Source organism: Acomys russatus, chromosome 12, assembly GCF_903995435.1.
Source record: "Acomys russatus chromosome 12, mAcoRus1.1, whole genome shotgun sequence".
NCBI classification, from domain to species: domain Eukaryota; kingdom Metazoa; phylum Chordata; class Mammalia; order Rodentia; family Muridae; genus Acomys; species Acomys russatus.
In genome coordinates, this window is record NC_067148.1 from 36,695,873 (window position 1) to 36,721,945 (window position 26,073).

The following is a 26,073-nucleotide window of genomic DNA, read 5'->3' on the forward strand; positions in this document are numbered from 1 at the left end:
GTAGACCAGACTGGCCTCAAACTCACAATAATCTGCCTGCCTCTGCCTCCCAAGTGGTGGGATTACAGGTGTGTACCACCATTCCTGGAAAATCACAGTATCTTAATAGCAACATGAAAGCAGTTCATTAGAGCAAACAGAACATCGATCCCAGATATCCTGAAGTTATACCAGATCTTCTTGCTATGAAATTAAGCTTGCAAAGTTGTAATTATGGTATAAAATAGCTAAACTAAGAAGAGGCTGATTCTCAGAAGATATGTTTCATAAACAAGCTGTTATTTGGGGCTGGAAGCATGGCTAGGGTTACTGTAGACCGGTTACTGCTCTTCCAATGCACCAGAATCTGGATCCCAGCAAGTGTCAAGAAGTTCACAACTGTCCAGTGAATCCAGCTCCCCTGGCCTCCAAAAGCACCTTCCCTCACACATATCCACATGCAGATACATACCGACATAATTTTTTAAGCCTATACTTTAATCAATGAATAATGATCTGTTTATATCAATCCAAGTGAGGTGTTAAAGCCCACATTAAAGCCTCCGAATAAGTTTGCAACCAATCTTTCAGTATATCTATTTACAAGGGGAACGAATAATCTCCCACTTTTTAGAGGCTGATGCCACCCCACCCTGGCCACTGCCAGTTAATAACTAAATCTCTTAAGTGGATTTTTGAGTTTTTGGAACTATGGTATGATAAAAAGTGGTTGAGTTACAATTTGGTCCAATTCCATTGGAAAGGACTGTTTATCATTATTTTAAGCAAATTATCCAAAAGTTCAAATTACTACGAGCATGATAGCTCAATTCCAGCACTCAGAGGATGAGTTAGTAATTAGCATTATCTTCAAAGCCAGTCTCTGGGTTATATACTGATTTCAGGCCAGCCTGGGCTACTTAGTCTAGACACTCAGTGAGTTCCAGGCTAGCCTGGTCTTAAGAAAAAGCAAGTGCCAGAACAGACAGAACTATACAGAGAAACCCTGGTGGTGGTGGGGGGGGGGGGTGATTATAACTCAAGACAGCTAATGGGGAGTGCGGGAGGATCACCAAGCCTGAGTGGAAATTGTCCTCTGATCTACACACAGACACACAAACACACACTCTCTCTCTTCTTCTCTCTTCTCTTCTCTTCTCTCTCCCTCCCTCCCTCTTCCCTAGGAAGCTGGGGTTAGAGCTCAATGAAAGAACACTTGACAGTAGGTGGACTCCTAGCACAATGTAAATAAATAAATAACAAGGCCTGGCAGTGGCCTCAGAGTCAGAGGCAGTCAGTCAGAGGCAGGTGGATCTAGAAGTTCAAGGCCAACCTCGTCTAGAGTTCCAGGACAGCCAGCGATACACAGAGAAACTCTGTCTCGAAAAGCCAAAAAAGAAAGAATCCACAGTAGGTTTTAAGACACTCTTGTCCATAGTAATAAAACAAACTATCAATAGAAGTTTTACTTACAAAAAAATTAATAATTAAACTTTACATTAAATTCTTCAATACTTCACATAACTCTGAAGTGTACCGTGGCATTTTGGAAACTGCACACCCTTCAAAACATGGTTTAAGATTTTGTTTATTTATTTATTGTATATTAGTGCTATTTGCACAAACACCTACAAGCCAGAAAAGGGCATTAGATCACATTAGAGAGGTAAGCCATCTCTCCAGCACCCTTCCCCCATTTTTAAGCCTTTAGTTTTTATGCCTCCATAGGAAGACAGTTTCATAAACTGTAAGTTCAGCATCTGTTTCAAGAACAGAGACTATCAACTATACTGTACATGCTGTCCTGTTACCCTGTACAGGACAACAATTTATTCCTGCTTCTTCTTATCTAACCCTAACAATGCCAGATGTTTAAGAACAAATTATTACTCAACAGATGAAAGCTCATCCTCAAATTATCTACACTGTATCTACAAAGTTTCTCACACTGTAGCCTAGGGTATCCCTGAACCCTTAGCTATATTGTTTCAGCCTACTCAGTGTTAGAATTATAGGTGTGAGCTACCACCGCTTCCTGCTTACACTGACCTTTAGAGAACAAGCCTTATTCAAATCCATCTTGGAGCTTTCCCTTATACAATGTCATATACAGGCATATATGAGAACTAATCATAGTATTAAGTGATCATACTGTATTATGAAGGTAAATTTTTTCTCTTAAAGAGGCAAGAGAATTCTGAGATTCCAGGCCAACCTTAGCTATAAGATACTTCATCTTTCCTTTCACACTCCCCTCAAAATATAATGTATTAGCATCCTCTCTTCTCACTATTGAACAAGTTAAGAATATTGTGAAACTTGAAAAATCCTATTTTTCAAAAACAAACAAACAAACGATCTGGGCAGTGGTGGCGCATGCCTTTAATCCCAGCACTCAGGAGGCAGAGGCAGGCATATCTTCTGAGTTCAAGGCCAACCTGGTCTACAAAGAGAGTCCAGGACAACCAAAGCTCTACACAGAGAAACCCTGTCTCTCAAAAAACCAAAAATAAATAAAATAAATAAAAATAAATTTAAAAAAGAAAAGGAAAAATAAGGCTGAACAAACCAGTCCTTTTCTTCTCTGCAATAAATAAATAGTTCTACATAACAGGAATCAGAGACAGAGTAAGTCACACACCTCCAAAATGTAAAATTAAAAGCAACAAAAGCCAGGCAATCAAGTCTCTCCTAGGGGTGTGGCTGAGTCATAAAAACCAATAAAAATTAATTTGGGAGATAGACATAAGGCACACCTGAGCCCTCTTTTAAGACAACTGAAAGTGAGAATGAGAAGACCATGATTGACTTTAGAATCTTCAGGAAGAAGGTTCACAAGAGGCCTTTCAAACCTCACAACAGTCTTTATAATCACCAGAGAGAAGAGAAAGCCTAATATAGGAAAAGTTGGGCATAGCTGTGCATTCCTTTAATCCCAGCACTCAGGAAACAGACAGGCATATCAATAAATTCAAGGCCAGCCTGGTCTACACTGCAAATTCCAGGCCAGCCATGCCCATACAGAGACCCTTTCTCAACCCCCATCCTCTTACACACAGACACGCACACACACAACGTGCTAAGGATGTAGGGGAAAAGAAACTGCTTTAGAAGAATGTAAACTGTATAGTCACTATGGAAATCAGTATTAGGGCACCTCTAAGAATTAAAAACAGAATGAACGTCATCTGACCCAGCTATCCCACTCTTGGGTATATAGCCATGGCCAGGAACTAGCCAGACCAGGTGTGCCTGTCAACAATGGATGTATAAATACAATATGCTACATAAAGTAAATGCAATGTTATAAGGACAAATGAAATAACATTTATAGGAATGTATACATTATCAAATAATTATTTTTAAATGAAATATGCCAGACTCAACAAACAAACAAAAAAACATGTTTTCTCTCATATACAAAGGCAAAATTTAAATAGGTATTTAGCCAGGTGGTGGTGGTAATGCACGACTTTAATCCCAGCACTTGGGAGGCAGAGGCAGGTGGATCTCTATGGGTTTGAGACCAGGCTGGTCTACAGAGTCAAGTTCCAGAACAGCCAGAGCTACACAGAGAAACCTTGTCTCCACAAACCAAAAAATAAAAGTAAATAAATAAATATGTTTGTAGGCTACAAAACCAAAAAAAGTAGAGGGAAAATATCTAAACCAAGGAGGAAAACAGTAATGGAATACATGCATAGGAAATTAAGAGGGACTAACAAGAGGAATGGGGGGAGGGCAATGGTGAGGGAAATGAATAAGAACATAGTATTGACAAACATGTATAAAGATAGCATTATGAAACACATTACTTGTATGTAAGCCTTAAATTAAAAAAAAATAAAGGCCACTTGCACTGACAGAAAACAGAATACCCAGAACATAAAGAGTAATACAACCAAACTGTAATGCAAGACCCCAGCAAGACAATACAAGTGGCAGGAAAAAAATACAAACATTCTTAGGAGTAAAAAGATTTTCCCAAAGGAAAATCAAAGGGGGGGGGGAGGGGGAGGGGGGGCGTTCCTCTGAAATGCGGCAAAGAAATTGTACTAGATAGGAACAATTTCAGAAAGACCTAAATAGGAACAGATGATGAATCCACTTAGAAGAAAGCCTGAAACGCCCTTAACACTAGAGGACAGCAGAACAGTTACATAAGGCACACTCTTCCAAAGTGCATCAGGTGTTTTAAATCACAATACCCCCTATAACCCTGGAACTATGAAGAGGTACAGGTCCTTACTTAAAAGCCAATTGAGCTAGTACTATAGCTAAGTGGCAGAGTACTTGTTTATCATGTCTCAGATATCTGGGTTCAATCACTAGCAAATCACACACACCTCAACCTCAACACAAATGAACTGCTTGCTAATTCTTAAAGGGGGGAGCTCTGGGTAGATGGCTCAGCCATTAAAGGACAAGATCAAAACGAAACCAAAAAAGGTAAAGGTAGTTTAATGGTAAAACGAGTGCTATAACACCTAGTCCCTATCCCAACCCTAATTTTTTTTAACCTCTTAAGACATTCACAACCTTGGAAGATTAAAACAGATTTTTTTTTTTAATGTTCTGGTCTCTTAAGTTAGGTTCTGCAGTAAAAACTGCCATCTTCTCTTCCTTAAGTATTTACCCAGCCTCATGAAAGGGCACCGTCATGGCAACAAAACAGCACATTTGCTAAAGGACTTAGGAAAAAGTAGTAAACCCTTTAGGAGAAATCCAAGAACAGGCAGTTCATATTTGTAGGAGGTACATTGTGTGTGTGTGTGTGTGTGTGTGTGTGTGTGTGTGTGTGTGTGTGTGTGTGTGTGTGTGTGTGTTTTGCCTCCATGTATGTCTGTCTGTGCGAGGATTGTCAGACCCTTTACAACTGGAATTACAGATAGTTGTGAACCGCCATGTGTGTGCGCTAGGATTTGAACCCAGGTCCTTTGGAAGAGCAGCCAGTGCTCATAACCACTGAGCCACCTCTCCACCCCAAGGGATTTATTTTAAGGCAGGATCTCCTATATCCCAGGCATGGCCTGTTATCTATACCTGCCTGGTGCTAGTACTACAGGTATGATAGGTTTGCACCAGGCTATGTGGTAAGAAAATTTTTAAAAGGGGTTTGTGTATACCTACTTGACACTCAAGCACCTGAGCTTCATCCCTACCCAAACCTACCCATCCCATCCCATCCACCTCAACAGTACAGGCTACCTCCAAACTCAAAACATCCTGCACCTCCATCTCCACAGACTTTTACTGTCAGATGTGAAGTGTCACTTTTATAACTAAATTTAAGTACAGGTTTAATAGGTTAAAAAAAAAATTTAGCTTAGATAATAAGCTGAGTACAGTAACACACTCCTGTAATCCCAGCACTCAGGGAGGCAGAGGCAGGCGGATTTCTGTGAGTTCGAGGTCAGCCTGGTCTACAAAGTAAGTCCAGGACAGCCAAGGCTACACAGAGAAACCCTGCCTCGAAAAAACGGGGGGAAAATTAGATAGTGGCCTTAAATCTCAGTGCTAGGGAAGCAGACGCAGGAAAATCTCTGTGGTCTGGTCTACAAAGTGAGCAGCCTCTAAAAAAATTGTTTCATAAAATAGATTTAGAATGTAATGATAATGATTGTACAATTTAAACTGTATGAAAATACTACTCTTAAATGGATAAGCCTTACGGCATATGTACTAAATCTCAATGTTTTTAAAATGTTATTTTAGAGCCAGCAAAGATGGTTCAGTGGGTAAAGAACAATCGCCACCAAAGCTGACCATCTGAATGTAGTGCCTACGAATTACATTCGTGAAAATAAGAGCCCATCCAAGCCTGACCCACACACACATGCAAACATACAAAAATACAAAATTAATTTTTAGCCGGGCATTGAGTTCGAAGGCAGCCTGGTCTACAAAGAGAGTCCAGGACAGCCAAAGCTACACAGAGAAGCCCTGTCTAGAAAAACCAAACCAAACCAAACCAAACAAAAATGACCAATTTTTTAAAGTGGGAATTTTACTCTGAAATTGCTTCTGTTTTCTAAAGTACTACATTGCATCAATAGGAAAATCTTAGGTGTCTTATTGTATTTATTTGGGAAGAGAGATTTATATATCTCACCTGACAAATCTATTTTAAATCTTCAACTATGTCAATAGATATGCCAAACCTTTCCTCAAGTATCAAAAAGTACCATAAACCAACTGACATTTACTTTGTGATGCAAGAAATCAAATTAAGGAAGTGCCTCAGAAATGCTAGACAAGTACAGAACCATAGAACTATTTATCACCAGTCCCAGATTTTTGTTTAACACAGAGTCCTACTAGCCCAGGTTGGCCTCCAGTTTGCTGTCTTTCCTCCACCCCCCAAATTATCAGTCTCTCAATTTACCACTTAATCTTCCTTCTCAATTAACATGTTAAATAATCACCTATTAAGAATGACCAGGTGGCATACTCCTGTAATCCCAGTACTTCGAGAGGCAGAGGCAGGCAGATCACTGTGAGTTCGAGGCCAGCCTGGTCTACAAAGTGAATCCAGGACAGCCAAGGCTACACAGAGAAACAAAAACAAAAAGGGGGAGGGGGTTGGGGGGGGTGTCTAAAGAGATGGCCCAGGAGTTAAGAACACTGGCTACTTGTCAAGAGATCTTGAGAGTTCAATTCCCAGCAATCCCATGATGGCTCACAACCATCTATAATAAAATCTGATGCCCTCTTCTGTCATGTGGTCATACACACAAATAGAGTGCTTATATATACAAATAAATCTTAAAACAAAAACAAAAACAAAAGAATGAAAAACTAGTTGGGTGGTGGTGCATGTCTTTAATCCCAGGAGGCAGGGTCAGATGGATCTCTGAATTTGAGCCCAGCCTGGTCTACAGAATGAATTCCAGGACAGCCAGGGCTACAGAGCGAAACCATTTCTCTAAAAACAAACAAGCAAGGAAACAAAAAGACTTGAGGGGGTGGGGGGAGGCCTATCGTGTAGCACACACCTTTAAGCCCAGCACTGAGGAGGCAGAAGCAAGCATATCTCTGGGATTAAATGTGTGTCCCACCAGACCCAACTAGCAATAAAATAAAAAAATTTCCCCTTTATGCTTTTATACCAATTGGACTTGTTTTCTTAAGGAGAGGTCTTAAAAGTCACACACACACACACACACACACACACACACACACACACACACACACACACACACACACACACACGGAAGGGAAGGGAAGGGAAGGGGAGAGGGGAAGGAGGAAGGGAAGGGGGAGGGAGACAGAAGAAGAGAGGGTGAGAGATGAAATTAACTCCAGCTTCAGGGAATGTTAACACCCTCTTCTGGCTTCCTCAGGCAACCACATACATGACATACAGTCACACAGAAATACATATAAATAAAAATTTAAAAACTAATAGCCATAGGGGCTAGAGTAATAGCTCAGCAGTTAGGACTATTTACTCCCTTTGCAGAGGACAACTGAGTTCCCAGAACCCATATGGCGGCTCACAACTATCTATAACTCCAGTTCCAGAGATCTTACATTATCTTCTTACTTCCAAGGACAACAGGTATGAAGGTGGTACATATACATATCTATAGCCAAACATACACAAATTTAAGTGGGGAAAACTAGTCATGGACCAAAAGCCATGGTACACACTGTTCATCCCAGTACTCAGGAAGCAAAAACTGGCAAGTCTCTCAGTTTGAGACCAGCCAGGGCCATACAGTGAAAGCCTGACTCAACAAGGTCAACCAACTGGCAAACGATTACCCAACTTCAACTTGCTACAGAAGTCATCAATACTCTTCACTGATATCCTTAACACACTAAAACAAATTCTTAACACTCAACCTAACTGAGTACTAAGAAGCCAGGAGTGGTGGTACATGCTTTTGATCCCAGCACTTGGGAGGCAGAGGTAGGCAACAGTCTACAACACAGTGCAGGCCAGCCAAGGCTATTATGCAGAGAAACCCTGTCTCGAAAATCAACAAAAGAAGTGAGTGTAAGAGAAATCCAATTTTGGGGGCTGGAGAAGTGGCTCAGTGGTTAAGAGCACTCACTAACTGCTCTTCCAGAGGACCCCGGTTCAATTCCTAGCACCCACCTGGCAGCTCAGAACTGTCTGTAACTCCAGTTCCAAGGGGATCTGATACCCTTGCACATATACATACAAACAAACAATGCCTATAAAATAAAAACTAAACTGCCAGGCTTTAAAAAATTTATTTTTAAATAAAAAAAAAAATTGGCCGGGCGTGGCGGCGCACACCCTTAATCCCAGCACTTGGGAGGCAGATCTCTGTGAGTTCGAGGCTAGCCTGGTCTACAAAGTGAGTCCAAAACAGCCAATGCTACACAGAGAAACCCTGTCTTGAAAAACCAAACAACAACAACAACAACAACAAAATTAAAAAGAGAGAAATCCAATTTCTTAAGCTGTATTTTCAAACATCAAGAAAAATATTTCCTATCAATAAGAATGGTTACTAGCCATGCTAGCTAACTATTCAGGCATTATTCTAACTCCTTTTCATACATTAATCCTCACAACAGTCATAGGTTTAGGTGTCTTTCTTTCTCCCTCTGAGACAGGGTTTCTCTGTGTAGTCTTGGCTATCCTGGACTTGCTTTGTAGACCAGGCTGCCCTCGAACTCACAGATATCTCCCTGCCTCTGCCTCACGAGTGCTGGGATTACAGGTGTGCACCACCATGCCTGGCTATTACTTCATTTTTAAAAGGGAGAAACTGAAGCCAAAAAGTGACCAAAGTTATGTGGCTAGTAGTTTAGGAGCAAGGATTTAAACTGATTCCCAGCCATGGCTCTTAACCACTTCTCAAATTCCTTTATCACTGGGTCATTATCACATTAGCTTCCCAAGACTGCAGTCCATGTATGTAGACATAAGGTTGTGTGTAGTTTAAATGTTGATTTCTGTACCCCCATGTCTGGTCACAAGCTTTGTTCTGAGAATTTACTATCTAAATGTTGCATAAACTCTACTCCCCAATTGTCCCTGATAATCAATAAAGCAGCTTACAGCCAATCGATGAAAAGGGTGGAGAATAGAGCTGGACTTCCTGCCAGCCAGGGAAGGGTGAGTTAGGGGAAAAAGAAAAGGAATTAAGCAGGGGATTCAGCCTCTGGCAAGAAAGATCAGGAGGAAGGTGCTGGAGCGGAAGTTGCAAAGTGCAAATATTGCTGGAATGTTCACTGGGAGTAAAACAAAGACGAAAACTGCTCAAGATTGTGTTGTAAAACCTTGCATTATAAAAGAGTCTCAATTATTTCTATGGTAGCTGAGTGGCCAGGCAAGGTGGTACACGCCTTTAATCCCAGCACTAGGGAGGCAGAGGCCATCCTGGTCTACAAAAGCGATTGCAGGACAGCCAGGACTGTTACACAGAGAAACCTTCTTTCAAAAAAACTTTTTAAAAAAGTTAAGAGAAACAAACACAATTTTATAAAAATAACCTCAACCACCATGCTCAAAGCAATAAACCAAAGGGAAAGATTGAAAAGAATTTAGTTGCTTTTGTTGGTATGCATTTTTTACTGTAAATATATACATACAGTATAATCTTAAAAGGCTCTGGGTCAGTCAAGACTGTAAGAGGTTAGTGAAATAAGAGATTCCCAGCACTGTCAAAAACAAATAAGCAAGCTAAGCTGAGCTTCAATTTCTCAGCTGACTCAAGATACTCCAATGGTTGACTAGTATATTTTCATTAATTCTTTTCACTTCTAATTTCTTCAAAACGTTTAGGGATGAGGAAGGGAGTAGCAGGACTCAAGGACAGGCGGCTGGAAGGTAGTATTAGCTAGTCAGAAGAAGCTAGAACAGATTATCTTACAGTGCACAGGCAAAGCTGAAATTCCCCAAGTCTTAGCTCACAGCAGCAACTGGAAGACAAAATTTAAAAGGCAAGGCAAAGAACTGCAAAACAGCAGAGCTGTACTCTCCACATTTAACACTCAATTTTTCTAGAAATTATTTTGAAAACAATTGTGTTCCAATGACAACTGACAAATAATTAGCAAGCTGGTCTGTTCCAAGTTAATCTTTTCAAAATTCAACTGAATTGTTGCCATCTACTAAGGAGAAACCACAAATGCATATGGATGTGATACAGAAGAGGATGGGTCCTGGAGAAAATCTGTGCTTCCCCACTGCCTGTGCTTCCCCACTGCAGGTAAAAGAATGAAAATAAACACTTCACAAAGGAAAAGCCTGAAACTACAGAGAGACTCCTGGTTCTTTTGTTTTGTTTTGTTTTTTCAAGACAAGGTTTCTCTGTGTAACCCTGGCTGTCCTAGACTCACTCAATTTGTAGACCAGGCTGGCCTCAAAATCAGAGATCCACCTGAGTCCTGGGATTAAGGGTGTGTGCCACCATGCCTGGCTCCGGACTCCTGATTCTTATGTTAGTAAAACACACACTTCACACATTTTTAACCCTGAGTCCACACAAACCTCTAAATAGTTGACCATGTATGCAGCCTTGGAACTCCACAACAAGGTAAGGTGTTAAGGTAAGATGTTTAACCAGGCAGTGCTCACACATCTTTAACCCCATTATCCAGAGGCAGAAGCAGGAAGACCTCTGAGTTCTAGACAGCCAGAACTACACGGAGACTCAGAAAACAAACAACAACAAAATCACAAACACACAAAACAAAGGCATGATGTTAAATTATGAAATTACACTGACAGCTTCTTTGTTATTTCAATCCAAATCAGGCCCAGTGTGTTGGCCCACACCTTGAACCTAGGAAGCAGATCCAACAAATTTCTAGGATTTTGGAGCCAGCTTGATCTACATAGAAATAGTGAGTTGTAGGTCATCCAAAGCTACATAGTGAGACTGTCTCAAAACATAACCAAAAAAGGCCACAAATTAAACCAACCTGTAAGAATACAGAAGAGACCATGAGACATAATCACAGCACTCAAGAAGCTTAAAGAGGATAGTAGGTTCAAGACCATTCTGGGATATATAGTGAGACCTAGTCAGCAAAATCAAAAATATACTACAACTCAAGAATCTGAGGAAAGACGACCAAGCTTTGAGGGTAGCAGCTTGAGCTATTTGAGACTTTATATCAAAAAATCCAAACAACAAAAAGCCACTCCTGAGAAGCCAGGCCCAGTGGGGCACGCCTACAATCCCATCACTCAGGGAGGCAGAGGCAAGCTGAGTTCTGTGAGTTCGAGGCCAGCCAGGAATACAAAGCAAGTCCAAAACAGCTAAGGCTACACAGAGAAACTCTGCCTCTGGGGGGGGGAAACCACTTATACAGATGAAGCTAACTAGACTCAAATGCAGAGTGATCCTTCTACCTCTGCTTCCCCAGTGCTGAGATACAGGCACTGGCTATTATCACATGTTTTTGCTTTGGTTTTGTTAGGCATAATTTAAGCCACTTCTCAATTTTAAAATCCTGCTGTAGGATGTTTACACTGTTCCAGTATATACCCTAGACAATAGAGCCAAGAAAAGCTAGGGCCTGAGTTTTGTATTTAATAAAATTGTTGGAAGCACCTTCATTATACAAGTATCTCAGGAGCAACTAATGAGTAAGTACATCTGCTGGCTTGGGGTGTGGCAGTGGTTGAATGCTTGCCTACCACCATACCTGAGTCCTCTCTGTAAAGAAGATAAGAACTCTTATTCAACTTGTTCCTTATTTAGTAGAGATCAAATTTATGAAAACAAAGTGGCATGAGACTCAGACCTGCACTTAAGACTTCCTGCAGGGACTTGAGAGTAGGTACAGAAGAATGTGAAGTTTAATGGGTCTAACTGTGGCTATACTACAGTACTGAGGTTAATGCTAAGGAAACTTGGGCTGACATTATTCCAATATTTATTTTGAAGACAAAAACTATGTTGTCCAGACTTGCTCTAACCCTTAATTCCCCTTTTCAGTCTCTTAGGTGCCTGGGCAAAGGTATAGGCTATCATATCAGAGTCTGTACTGTAAATCTTCAGTGGGAGATAAATAAATCTGATACACCATAGAGAATTGCCTCGGGGCATTTTGCTATTCTTGCAAAAGACCAGTGTTCACCCTAACATTCACGTTGAGCAGCTCCCAACCACCAGATACCCCACACTCTAGTCTAGCCTCTTTAAGCACCCATATGTATGTGTGACAGAGACACACATATAAGCAAATCTTTTAAGATACCTTGAACACATAAACTATGTTAAATTATCATTAACCTCTGAATAAGAAACATGTAAATATTAATTTATCAATATGCTGGAAAGAGGGGTGGGGGTAGGTTTATTGGTGAAGAACACTGACTGCTAAAAGTTCCCCTCCCAGCAAACACATGGCAGCTCACAACTATCTGTAACTCCAGTTCCAGGGGATCCAACACCTTCTTCTAACTTCTGTGGGCACCAGGTATGTATACATACACAAAGGCAAAACACTCATACACATAAATCTTAAATTTTAAATGAACTGAAAAGGTAAACTGCTGTTAAGACTTAATTATTTTTACGAAAGTGCTTTCCTTACTACGACACTGAATTCTGTGCTAAATTTTGGCAAAGATAAATACACTGAAGGTGTATTTGGGACAGGTGGTGCCTATCTTTAGTCCCAGCTACTCTGGAGCCTGAGGTAGGAGGATCTCTTCAAATTACAAATGAGATTAGACAGGACAACATAGTAAAAACCACCTCAAAAGGAGAAAAACAAAGCCCTGAAAACAGAACATTTACTGTTCACTTTCTGGTTACAAACAGCTTTAAATGCTTTGTAAATAAGAAAGACCTGGTTAACTACTTAACACCGTTGGCCTTTGTTCAGTCAAGGATGTCTCTTTGTTGGAAGCTGTTCAATTACCATTTATTCAGTTTTGTTTTTAGTTCTGAATACTGCTTGAGACCTAATGCTCTTTTGTTATTCATTCAGTAATATCTAAGTATTATAGAAAGAATACTTAACTTTTGTTAAGCATTGTACTGTTAAAAAAAAATACTCAAGGGGCTAGTGAAGGCAAATCACTTAACAGACATGCCAGGCGTGGTGGCCCACACCTTTAGTCCCAGCACTCTGGAGGCAGGTGGATCTCAGTGAGTTCGAGGCCAGCCTGGTCTACAAAGCGAGTCTAGGACAGCCAAGGCTACACAGAAAAACCCTGTCTGGAAAAACAAAACAAAAAAGATAATAAATAAGAAGACACATCCGGCATGTGTAAGGCTCTAGGTTTCATTCTCTCCAAAAAAAAAAAAAAAGTATACCTTTCTGGAGCTGGACAGATGTCTCAGTGGTCAAGAACACTTGCTGCTTTTCAGTTCAGATACCGGTATCAGATGGCTCACAACTGCCTGTAGTGTAACTCCAGCTCCAAGAGATCCAATACCCTCTTCTGGCCTCCACCATAACCCACAAACATGTGACACACAGATATAGCCAATATACATAAAATAAAAATAAATCTTTAAAAAAAATTACACCTTAGAATACAAAGTAATTCTACTCAATTTAATATTAAATTTTTAAATTATCTGCCTAGTATTCTAGTTGACGACATTGGTATTTTAAGCTTTAATTATAGACATGTGTATATCTGTCTGGTATGTACACTTGAGAGCAGATTACCCAGGGAGGCTGCGAAGATATAGCCTCAACCAGCTGATCTACAGAGCAACTTCCAGGACAGCCAGAGCTACACAGAGAAACCCTTGGGGGTAGGGGTGGGGGTGGGGGCAACAGCCATCGAAAGCCCTGAAAAGCTGGAGTTGCAGGCAGGAGCACTTTGGCCCAGGTGCTAGGAAGTAGTAAATCAGATCCTCTGGAAGAACAAGGGCTCTTAAGCATCTCTTCAGCCACTCAGATGATTTTTTTTTTTTTAACTTTCATTTGTCTTTCTGGCTGAGCATAGAAATAGAACCTAGTAAGCTGTACCTCCAGCCTACCCCTTCATCTTAATAAAAGTGGTTAAATGTACGACAGGATTTTATCTTATTTACTTTTGTTTGCTTAAGGTAGTGTGTTGGGCTAGAGGTAGTTCAAAGATTAAAAGCAGTGCTCCCCATTCCAGAGTACCAGGTTTGACTTCTAGCAGCCACATGGCAGCTCACAACTGTAGACCTACAATTCCAAGGACACCAGAAAAAATATACATACTCCTATACATATTAAGTTTTCCAAAAAGAAGACAGGATCTTACTTTTTATCACAAGCTGCCCTTAAGTGAGTGTATAGCTGGACTAAGCCTGAACTTAACAACAAATCTCCTGCAAATGCTAGAACTACTGGCATAAACCACTTGTTAAATACTTATTGTCAGGATTTTTAAATACAGAAAACATGCCTTCAGGATACCTATAGAATCATGATAAATATTGTATTCCTATAAAATTCTGTTGTTTTCCATTTGGGGAAAGAGTCTGGGTGCTGTCAACTAAACCTAGAACTTCACACATACTAAGTACAAATTCTGCCAGACATCAACAAACAACTCCTGTGTCAACTTTAAGAAACAAAACTTTAAACTGTGTTAGGTGCCTTTTGTAGTCCTTCCAGCAGTGTTGGCAATCAGGAAGCAAGGGATAAATATGTATTAGTGGGCTGGGAGTTGGTTTATCCATTAAGATGTTCTTCCAGAGGACCTGGGTTCAAATCTCAGCACCCCCAAGGTAGCTCTTACCTGTAAATCCATGATCTGATACCCTCACACAGACACACATTAAGGCAAAACACCAAAGCACATAAATAAAAATAAATGTTTTAAAATATGTATTAGTAAACTGTGATCTAGTAAAAATACAAGTTACTAACACAAATTTGAATCAATTTAACCAAAGTTGGCTTGTTCCTTAGCAAATCCTTAAAGTGTGCTGGGGATATATAGTTCAGGTGGTACCTGATTTGGGGATAGAGAGATGGCTCAGTGGTCAAGAACACTTGTTGCTCTTCCAGAGGACCTAGGTTCAGTTCCCAACACCGGCATGATTGCTCACAACCTTCCAAAACTTCAGATCCAAAGGCTCTAACACCCGACTTCATGAGCACTAGGCATACACATGGTGAACATACATACATGAAAATAAAACATTTATACACAATTTGTTTTGTTTTTTTTACACAGAGTTTCTCTGTGTAGCCTTGGCTGTCCTGGGCTCGCTTTGTAGACCAGGCTGAACTCAGAGATCTGCCTGTCTCTGTCTCCTGGGTGCTGGGATTCCAGGTGTGCACCACCATGCACAGCTTATAAAATGTTTTGACACAAAAAATTTTAAGCATTTAATTTTGTTGTACATGTATGTCATCCAATCCCCAGCACCTAGAGATAGAAATTCAAAGTCACTCTTGGCTCTAAAGTAAAGTTTCAAGCCAGCCTGAGCTACATGAGACCCCTTTTCAGCACTACCAAAAGGAAAAACTTTTAGGTAGCTGATTTTGTTGTGTGTGCGGTTTTCTGTTTTGTTTGTTTTCCAAGACAGGGTAGACAGCTGATTTTAACAAATATAACTGAAAAATTCATATCCTACACTAGCTACCAACTTTAGAAAAGTTAAAACAGCCAGGAATGGATTTGAAGTGATGGCTCAGGTCAAAGGCACTACCTGCTCTTACAAAGGTCATGAGTTCAATTCCCAGCAACCAAATGGTGGTTCATAACCATCTATAATGAGATCTGGTACCCTCTTCTGGCATGCAGGTGTACACGCAAGCAGAAAACTGTATACTTAATAAATAAATAAATCTTAAGACAACAACAACAAACAGCCAGGAATATGGCTAGAGGGATGGTTCAGAGGGTAAGAGCACGGACTGCTCTTCCAGAGATCCTGAGTTCAATTTCCAGCAACCACATGGTGGCTCACAATCATCTATAATGTGATCTAATGCCCTCTTCTGGCCTGTAGGTGTATGTACAGGCACAGCACTGTATACATAGTAAGTAAAACTTTAAAAAAACTTAAAAAACAAAAACAGGTTGAGCACACCTTTAATCCCAGCACTTGGAAACAGAGAGTTAACTGTACATACACATTAAAAAAAAGGCGGGGGGGGGGGGGGGGTAGCCAGGTGTGGTGGCACATGTCTTTAATCCCAACACTCGGGAAGCAGAGGTAGGCAGAGCTCTGTGAGTTTGAGGCCAGCCTGATCTACAAAGAGAGTCCAGACCAACCAAGGCTACACAGAGAAACTGTCTCAAAAAAAACAAACTCCCCTCAAAAAAAAAAAAAGAAAAACACTAATATAACAACACTGAAGTCAGAAGTTAGCATACTTGTGCATGTCTGTTTACAAGACAACTATAAGCACTTAGTTAGGGAGGAAGAAGGTGAAGAGGGAGGTGCTCCACATGATCTTCCTGAACCTACTCTCTAAGGACACAATACAGTTTAAGTTACAACTCAACAGTGAGTCCAGATGGGCTGTGAAAACTCACTTTGGCTTTCTAGGCCATCAGATATTTACCATCATTCAGGTCTTCAAATTAGGTTCAACTTAAAACGGCACAAGGTACATGTATTTATTCAGAGTATTGCCCACAGTAAGGTGAACAGGAATTTAAGTCATAGTAGAATTCACAATTTATGAAAGCCAAAGAGTTGATTAATTTTTACATTGAAATTCAACGCTCTAACTTCACGTCTTGAAGGCTTGTTTATAGGTATTTCACCTTTAAAAACAACAATACCAAAGCCGGACATGGTGGCGCACACCTTTAATCCCAGCACTCAGGAGGCAGAGGCTGTCTGTGAGTCCAAGACAGCCAAGGTTACACAGAGATATCCTGTCTTGAAAAACCAAAGCAATACCTTATTTACAGAAATAAAGCCTCCCCTCTAAAAAGAAACAAACTAATATGATGAATTATTAACATAAATTGGTGAGAGAAACAAAGATTTTACATTATTATTCTGAGTTTAAATGATCAACTATTAAGGCTGTCCTAGTGGTACCACAACTGTAGTACATGCTACACAAGAGGATGCTACCTACACGACAAGACCATTACTTCAAAAATAAAAAAGCCAACTACTATATGTAAATAATGGACAGTGACTACCCAGAATTTTTTTTTTTTTTTAGTACATGTGATTTCAAGTTAATTTACAGTGTTTTAAATGTACACTAATCAGGCTGTAAGGTAACACACTTGCATAATCTCAGTACTTTGGGAAGCAAAAGTTTGACATCTTGAGATTGGTTTAGCTATATAATAAAACCTTGTCTTCAAAGAAAAGCATTTCATGCTAGGCATGGTGGTGCATGCCTTTAATCCCAGCAGAGGAAGAGGCAGAGGAAGCATAGGCAGACGGATCTCTGTGAGTTTGAGGCCTCCCTGGTCTACAAAGCCAAATCCAGGACAGCCAAGGCAACACAAGAGAAACGATGTCTTGAAAAACTAAAAAAAAGAATGAAACAAAGTCGGGCGGTGGGGTTACACACCTTTAATCCCAGTACTCTCAAGGCCAGCCTGGACTACAGATCAAGTTCCAGGACAGCCAGAGCTGTTACACAGAGAAATCTTGTCTCGAAAAAGCAAAAAAACAAACAAAACAAAAAAGAAAGAAAAGCATTTCATTAACATTGCATAGTTACAGTATCTTGTTCCTTCAACAGACTTTTCTTTTCTGAGACAGACCTTTGATATCCTGGAACTTATGACCTTGGAAATTACCAGATGGTTTTGAACTCATCGTCTGCCTACCTCTGCCTCTCCAGTGCTAGGATTAAGGTATGCATCCCCAAAGCCCAGCCTTCAAGAAACATTTTTAAAATATCTGTTATTGGGACTGGAGAGATGTCTCAGCAGTTAACAGCACTGGCCCTTCTTCCAGAGGTCCTGAGTCTCATTTCCAGCAACCACCTGGGTGTACACACACGTGTACACACACACACACACACACACACAAACTTATTTTTAATTTGAGAAATATCTAGACCAGGCGTGGTAGCGCATGCCTTTAATCCCAGCACTCGGGAGGCAGAGGCAGGCGGATCGCTGTGAGTTGGGAGGTCAGCCTGGTCTACAAAGCGAGTTCAGGACAGCCAAGGTTACACAGAGAGACCCTGTCTCGGGGAAAAAAAGAAAAGAAAGAAAGAAATAGAAACAAATATCTATTATTGCCAGGCAGTGGCGATGCATGCCTTTAATCCCAGCACTAGGGAATAAGAGGCTGGAGAATCTGAGTTCCAGCCCAGCCTGGTCTACAGCGGGAGTTTCAGGACAGCCAAGGCTACACAGAGAAACCCTGTCTCAGAAAACAAAACAAAAAACTAGGACTAGAACCCAAGCCTTTTCTCTTATAATAAAGGGCAGGTGGATCTCTGGGTTCCAATCCAGGATAGGAAAGGCTACACAGAGAAGCTCTATCTCAAAAAAACAAAAAACAAAAGAATGTTGTTCACTCCTGAAAAGAGGGGCGGCAGGCAGTTAGAATGGTTTTTCCCATGGCAGTGTTTGATCATGTAGCCCAGGCTGATCTCGATTTCCTGAATCTAGGGCCTCCTAGGTGCTGGGATTATAGGCAGAGGCTACCATGCCCAGTTAGAATGCTGGTTTTTTGTTTTGGAAACAGTTCTCAATATGTAGCACTGGCTATCCAGGAACTCACTGCTGGCCACAGGATCTACTGGTCACAGAGATCCTCCTGCCTCTTCCTGGGACAAGAATGCACGCACCACAATGTCCAACTTTAGAATACCTTCTTAAATAAAGCAAAAACAGGAAACCATCACCAACAGATTCCCCATACTCAAAGCAAAGCCTAGCCTTGTTGTCTGAAGCTTAGACAGTAAGAAGGCAACTGACTGTAGTGGCCTATAATCCTAGCACTCCAGAATCTAAAGCAGGAGAGGATAGTAAATTCAACACCAACCTGGCTACACAGGGCTACAGATCTAAACCCTGGTTCAAAACAATCAATGCAATAAACAAGCAAGCAAAAAATCATCTGTTTTCTCTATATTAAGCCACAGAGGTAAAATACCTTACCTAGCACCTTAGTGGGAAGCCAATTAAAGAGGCAAAACTCTGTCTCAAAACACTCAAAAAAAAAAAAAAATCTATTGGACATTGGAGCAAAGAATCCTTTGAAGCAGAAAACTGGTGGCTTATTTGACAAGACCAAAGTACCATTACTATTCTTCATGCATACCATAATGATCTAAATTCTTACCCTCAACAAGACTAGAATCTAGTAGGAGGAAAACAAAAGCAACACATCAACAAGTACTCTATTATAACCCAAAGTGAACCACATACAGATAAGGGGGAGGGGGGAGGGCAGAAGGTAGCTTTAAAAGTTATTAAAGAGGTAGGGTTAAGTTTACCACATCCTCTAGCTACTATGGACACACTAGGTGCTTACTAGGTTTGAATGGGGGGAAAGTGCAAGCCAGGTTGGTATTTGAAAGAAACTTGAGTCATCAAATTACCTGTCCAAGACCAGTGTGGTAAAACATGCCTATAATTCCAGCACTTTAGGAGGTGGGAAAAGGAGGTCTTCCTGGTTACATGATACCCTATTTCAAAATTTAATTACCTGTCCAAATAAGAATAAATAAAATTATCACATTTGCTCATCATTGCCCTACTCATCCACTCGGGGAAAATAAAAAGCTCTCTAGAATCTATGAAAGATGAAGATTCTAGCCGGGCATTGGTGGCAACCTATAACTCTGTTACAGAGAGAAACCCTGTGAAAAAACAAAAGAAAGAAATAGTACATTATATGAGAGCTACAAACCAAAATAGGTACAAATCAGTAAGTAATAAAAATGGAAACACAGGATGCCCTTTAGAGATAGTTCAGTGGGGGCTGGAGAGATGGCTCAGAGGTTAAGAGCACTGTCTGTTCTTCCAAAAGTCCTGAGTTCAATTCCCAGTAACCATGTGGTGGCTCACAACCATCTACAATGAGAACTGGTGCCCTCTTCTGGGGTGCAGGCACTATGAAGGCAAAATACTGTGTAAGTAATAAATAAAAAAGGGAGATGGCTCAGTAGTTAAGAGAACTTGTTCTTGCAGAGGACCCAGTTTCAACTTCTAGCATTCACATGGTAACTCATAAGCATATATAACTCTAGACCCAAGGGACCCAAAGTCCTCTGACCTCCGCAGTAACCAGGCATGCACAACATGCTGTACACATACACACATGCAGGCAAAACACACACACAAAAATTTTCAAATAAATGTTAAAAAAAAAAAAGACTGAGAATTCTGTAAAGATGATTAACACACTTATCTGTAAGGACATAATTAAGAAGTATTGATGCAAACCTAGATAAAACTTTTTTTTAATCTAACACTGAACTTGGAGCAGGGTGGGGTGGCGTATGGGGGGAGGTAGGGGATGGATGGGAGTACACAACCCTGTCTGGAAAAAACAAAATAATAATCACGTTTCATATCAACTCACTCTTACAGACCAAGACCACTAACATAATTTTCTAATACATACAATCTTCAGTGGCTGGATATATTTTTTGCACTACCAATTTATCTGCTGGGTTTCCAAAATCACCCAGTGAAAAATAATTGCCTATTCACATTTTAGGGATAAAATGGACACCAGGTAGATTAACTAAAAAAACATCAACTTTCAAATCAGTGATGTGTCTGTCTTCTCTATAGAGCTGTTGTTTTAAAATAGACGTAAAATGGTTAGAGATGGCTCAGCAATTCAGAACACTGACTGCTTGCTTTTCAGAAGAAAGTGGAAAAGAGGTTTGTGCTGAAAAGAGAAAAGAATGTCGGAAAGGAACACAACACATTTAAAAGTATTCTCAAAAGTAGACAATGATTCTTTAAGAAAGAAGTTAAGAGCAAGGTAGTCTCAAACTCTCAATTTGGTAAGATTGCAGTTGTTACCAGGCCTGGTGGCACATGTCTGTAGTCCCAGTACTCTGGGGAGGCTGAGGCAGGCAGGCCTCTGTGAGTTTGAGGCCAGCCTGTTCTACAAAGTGAGTCCAGGACAGTCAGGGCTGCACAGAGAAACTGTCTGGGAAAAGAAAGAAAGAAAGAAAAGAAAAGAAAAGATAAGATAGATGTTAAAGAGATAGCAGCTATGGTGGTATCAAAACATTTCCAGAGAAAACAAAGTCATGGTGGACTATAAAAAGGATGACATAAAAACAGAGACTGAGATTAAGAGAAACAAAAAGACTCTTCTAGAATAGGATGTACAGTAATTGGTGTGGATGGATCAGAGGTAGAGAAAAAAGACTAAAGGCAAAGTGAAAGGACTGAGGAAAAGCAAAGGGCAAAGGAAGGGCTTGGCCTAGTAGACCCTAAAAAATGTTAACGCCGCATGGCACACAAGTTTGGTTAGAATGTCTGCACTGATTTAAGCTCCCACTAAATGTGAGTCATTTGTTTTCATTATTTTAATTCAGCCGTATTTCAGGAATTCAAAACCAAAATAACTCATTTGTTTTTGGAACTTGAGTATCTTCTTTTAAATTTTTTTTTACTACATTAAAAAAAATTTTTTTTTACTTCTTTCAGTTAAAGTAGTGATTTCATCTTAGTCTACTGTAATTAGACTCCCATACATTTTTAATATTTGCTAATTTTACAATTGCACTTTCTGGGACTGCCAAGAGTGCTCAAACTTCTACAAAGTATATGAAAAACTAGAACAAAACGCCTAATCAGAAAAAATCTAAATGCCAGCTGAGCAAATTTAAACACTACTCACAATCCTGAAACACAGTGGAACAGATGGAAACAATAATCTTTAGTTCTGCAATTCTTATGTTAGTACACTGGCAGATAAGCATTCATATACAAAGCCCACCAGCAACCACGTTTCAATGTAGAAAAACACAGCAGTTCTGGAACTAAACGTGGAACACAGAGTATATTAAACAGTCTAAAAACTTAACACTGAAGTAACCACATATGCATAAGAAAATAATATTCCAGAAATGCCCCCCACAATTTATTATCCATAAATTTGTAATAACTTAAAATGCGACATGTACAAGGCCTCACATACAGGTCCTCTTGCCTTTTTTTCTAACACAACTAAGACCTTTGTTCCCAGCATCAGTTTTTTTTGCACCCTACTCAATAATAGCTCTTTTGACTTTCTACGACATATTTTTGCTTTGTTTTCAGAGAGTCTAAGCCTCAACTTGCCAAGTCTTTTAAAAAAATGAAAGGCCAAAAATTTCTAGTAAGACTAGAGAGCAAGAAAAAGTTAAAGACACCACTACAGGGCCTACAAACCGAAAAAAGCCTGGAGATTTGGGTGATTTGGTAGCCCAGGCCAGATCGCGAGCTCAGACTAGGGAGGGAGACAGGAGAGCGGTTAGACCACTCGGAACAGAGTCACTGCGCTATCAACCGCCCCCACCCCCACCCCCACCCCCCCCCCACCCCCACCCCCACCCCACCCCCACCCCCGTGTACCTAGTAACATCCCTGCCCCCAGTTAACGGAGCGAGCAAACTAAAACCCAACAAGAAACTAAAGCTAAAACCTCTCCCAGAGAAAAATTTAAAAACGCATTAACAGAAACAAATCGAATGGAGGGATTAGAAGCCTCTCGTTGCCGTTTTACTCTCACCTGAGAGGCAATCAATTCCCTCCGGTCCACCTAGAGTAGTTTACAAGATGTAATTTAGCCACCACCACCCCCACCTGCATTTTTTTTTTTTTAATTCTAGTAATGTTTCTGCGTTCTAAGTAATTAAGGTTTTCTGCTATTCCGAGAAAGTGCAAGACAGAAAGGCTGGGTCTTTGAACCTTCGTTTTCTGAATATCCCTATAACTCGTTTCAAGAAACTCACTGGTTAGGCGTAGTTAAGAGTTGAACTGACGGACGGACGGAGTAATAGGTTTTATGTAATCCACATATATTAATCGCCTGACTCGCTTTGAATGTTAATACGATTTGGGGGTGACAACTGGCCCACCTCCCTCACTCAAGCCCCAGTTAACCTCCCCGTTCCATTCCCCTGCTGGTCTTCTTAAGAGGATGCTTCTTCCCTCAGCCAAGTTTCTCGGCCTCTACCGCGGCCCTAGCCAGCACGTCGTCGTCCTCCCTTAGCCTTAACTTCCCGGCTGGAAAACCGCCCCGCGCCGGCTCGACCAGGCTCGCCGGCCCGCAACCGCCCCCTCAGGCAGGAGACCCTTACCGCGGTCCAAAGTCACTCCCGCCTCTCCCTCCTCAGACCCTCGCCTCCCAACAGTTGTCACTCGAGCGGCTCCCTAGTTTCCATTTCCGGGCCGTCCACAGCTCAGAGCCTCTCTTTCCCTGTTTCCGGGCCCCCCGTCCCATTTCCGGGGAACCCTTGCCGTCTTCACGCCCCCCCACCTGCACTTCCGGCCCCCCACTTTCTCTCTTCCTAGACGCCCTCCAGGCTCCAAAGATCACTTCCGGTCCCCTCCCGGGCCCCCGCTGGGCTCCCCCAGACCCGCACGCCCTACCCTGGTTCGCCTAGGGCCTTCCTCATCGCGGGAGGCCGGAGCGGGGACCCAGAGCCGCCCCCCCAACCCCCACTCCCAAGCCGGTCCGCTCCGGCTCCTCAGGCCACGGGCCCGCTCGAACGCCTCACCCGTCAGCCTCGGGCTGGTCCTTCCGCGCCCCCACCCCACCCCCGCCGCCGCCAGCGGAGCCGGGAGCACCGTCGCCACGACGACACGAGCGGGGGGCTGCCTGAGACTTTGGGCTCGGGCTCCCCAGTCCTCATCAGCCCCCCTCCTCCCCCAAGGCCCGACCCTGCCGCTCGGAACGACGTCCCAATTACCTAGTTAGGCCCCAAAGTCTCCGGTCTGGACTCGGTGGCGAGACGGCAACTTCCACTGGCTCCCCCCCCCCCCCCCAAAGCGGCGGCGGCGGCGGCGGCTTGTCCTCCCTTCAATTATCAGCTGAGCCGCAGCACCGCGCCGCCGTGCGCCTCCGCCCGCGCCGCCTCCCTTCCCCGCCCGCTCGACTCCAGTCGGGGACTACTTTGCCCTGAGGCTCCGGCCTGCGGGATCCTCCGCAGGACCAGCCCCGCTACCTATTTACAGCCCATCCTATGGCCCCTCCCTCTCCAGCGCTCGGCTCGAGTCGACGAGCAGCCTCCAGTCTCCTTCCGATCCCTTCAAGGGACCAGGAAGGGGACTGTGGCACTCCACTCCGTATCCCTCCGCTGGGGTCACCCCCGCCCCTCCGTGCTAGCAGGAACTAAATTCCACTTGGGGTCACCCGGGACCTGATGGTAGGAATTTCACAAAGCAGGGTTCCTTGTGGCCCCTGGTCAAGGAAATCATCACCCTCAAGTTAAAACACCCCACTGCTAACTCAAAAACCTACTTGGCTTGAAAGTGGGGCTGAGCCCCCCCCCCTGACCCCGACCAAGCCCCGCCCCTTCCTGGTTGTCCTAGCGACCGCGGTGGCGTCCCAAGATGGCGTCGTGGCTGCCGGAGACTCTGTTTGAAATTGTAGGACAAGGCCCGGCGCCGAGCAAAGACTACTACCAGTTGTTGATCACCCAGACTCAGGCAAGTGCGAGCCACGGTTTCCTGTCTCTCCTGACCTCTTCCCCGTCCGTCCGCCCGGTCCCTCCCGACGCGGGCCGCTCCAGGCAAACAGCCACCGTGGCCTGCCGGAAGCGCCGCGTCTCAGCTTGCAGGGAGAGATCGCCCCTGGTCACCTCTGCTCGGCGGCCCGAGAGTCCGTTCTCTCCCCAAGGCCGGCTCGTCCCTGCGAGCCTTCCTTGCTTCCCCACAATGTCGTCCGCTTCCCTGCCAGCCTCCAGGCTTCCTACCCGCTGCGTTCCCTCCGCGCGCCGGAGAAAAACAGGCGTCCCTGCTTGCGTGCCGCCTCACCTCGGCGTGGGAAGGAGGGAAAGAAAGGCTCAGCCAAGTGTCCCAAGGAGGAGCCCGCAGGGCTTGAAGGGGACGGTCTCTTCCAGGGTAGAACTTAATCCTGGGGGACTTTTTTTTTTTTAAAGAACCTCGCGGTGGCCTTTACAATTACCACATCAAAATTCCTCTTTCTAGACGGAATGGCTGACAGAAAGATCTTCCCTTACCTTGTTGGAGCCCCTCCTGTCCCATTGAAAGTGTGCGGAGTAGTGGGGGTGTACGGAAATGTTTCAGCTGCTCTCCTCATCAGCCCCACCCATAATGACATCTGCTCCACAACAATAAGTAGCAGGATTATGTTATCGCTGGAGTAAAGTAACCCTGGGGGCCTCTCTCTCTCTCTCTCTCTTTTTTTTTTTCCCCCTTTTTTCTCTCTCTCTCCAAAGTGTTCTGGCGGTCAGGGGTGGGCTTTGAATGATGTATGGTGCCCATGAAATGCTCTGCTGGAGCTGGGCGCCCACTGAACACACTGCAGAGCGCTGGCGGCGCTCATCCTGGTCGTTAAGCTGTTCGTGCACCCCATAGTTTTAGTTGCCATATTCCTATAAAATTAAGTTTAAAATCTTGTGTTTGTTTGGGTCCAGGCATTGATTATCTCGTCTCTTTTTTCCAGGAGCCCTCAAACAAAAGAGTAATGGATAAATGTTTCTTTTACTTGTAAAACATTAAAAATGTGTGCATTTCCTTTTTGTGTAAGCCCCAGAAATACAATAAATGTAAAAGCCTGTCAAGTTTTTTTTTAACTCCTTTTTAATAATTTGACAATTAGGATTGTGAATGTTTGCTTTGGTTTGGTTTCTTTGATTGGGTTTTTGTTTTGAGATGAGTCTTACTATGTAGCACTGAGTAGCCTGGAACTCCACCAAGTTGGCCCTAAACTTAGAAAACTCCACCAGCCTCTCCCTCCTGAGTTAAAGGTAAGCATTTTGTTGGATCATTTGTTTTGATTTGGGTTGATTTTTTTTTTTTTTCTTTTTCTTTTCTCTTTGACTCAGTAAGGAGTGGAACCCAGGCCTTCTACTTGCTATACAAACCAGACTCTCACACACACCTCTGTTATCTTTAAACACTGAGAACCTAATAATTCTTCACTCTTTGTATGACTGACCTAAGACATAGTAGGCTATTGGAATTCTGTTTTTCTATTTACATCCATTGCAAGTAAGGTCAAATGGTTTTTGTTTTTGTTTTTTTGCTTGTTTTGTTATTTGGCAGGGGGAGGTTGATGTGTGTGTGTGTGTGTG

At 42.4% G+C, this 26,073-nt stretch overlaps 2 protein-coding genes across 18 annotated transcripts in view; one reads left to right on the forward strand and one right to left on the reverse strand.

Moving 5' to 3' along the window:
- The window catches only part of Trip12 (thyroid hormone receptor interactor 12), a 119,230-nt gene extending 94,209 nt beyond the window's left edge, over positions 1–25,021 (reverse strand). For 6 of the 17 annotated variants that reach the window (XM_051154220.1, XM_051154222.1, XM_051154213.1 and 3 more), the window contains exon 1: positions 23,725–24,107. The gene's annotated coding sequence lies outside the window, so the exon portion shown is untranslated. Of the gene's footprint in view, positions 1–23,112; positions 23,260–23,724; positions 24,109–24,729; positions 24,789–24,996 lie in introns of those variants that run through there. The other 11 variants (XM_051154216.1, XM_051154215.1, XM_051154214.1 and 8 more) reach the window with 6 other exon arrangements.
- Fbxo36 (F-box protein 36) overlaps positions 24,293–26,073 on the forward strand; it is a 57,106-nt gene continuing 55,325 nt past the window's right edge. The window contains exon 1 of the mRNA XM_051154223.1: positions 24,293–24,463. Coding sequence (XP_051010180.1) covers positions 24,368–24,463 — 96 coding nt within the window. The 5' untranslated portion in view covers positions 24,293–24,367. The remainder of the gene's footprint in view (positions 24,464–26,073) is intronic.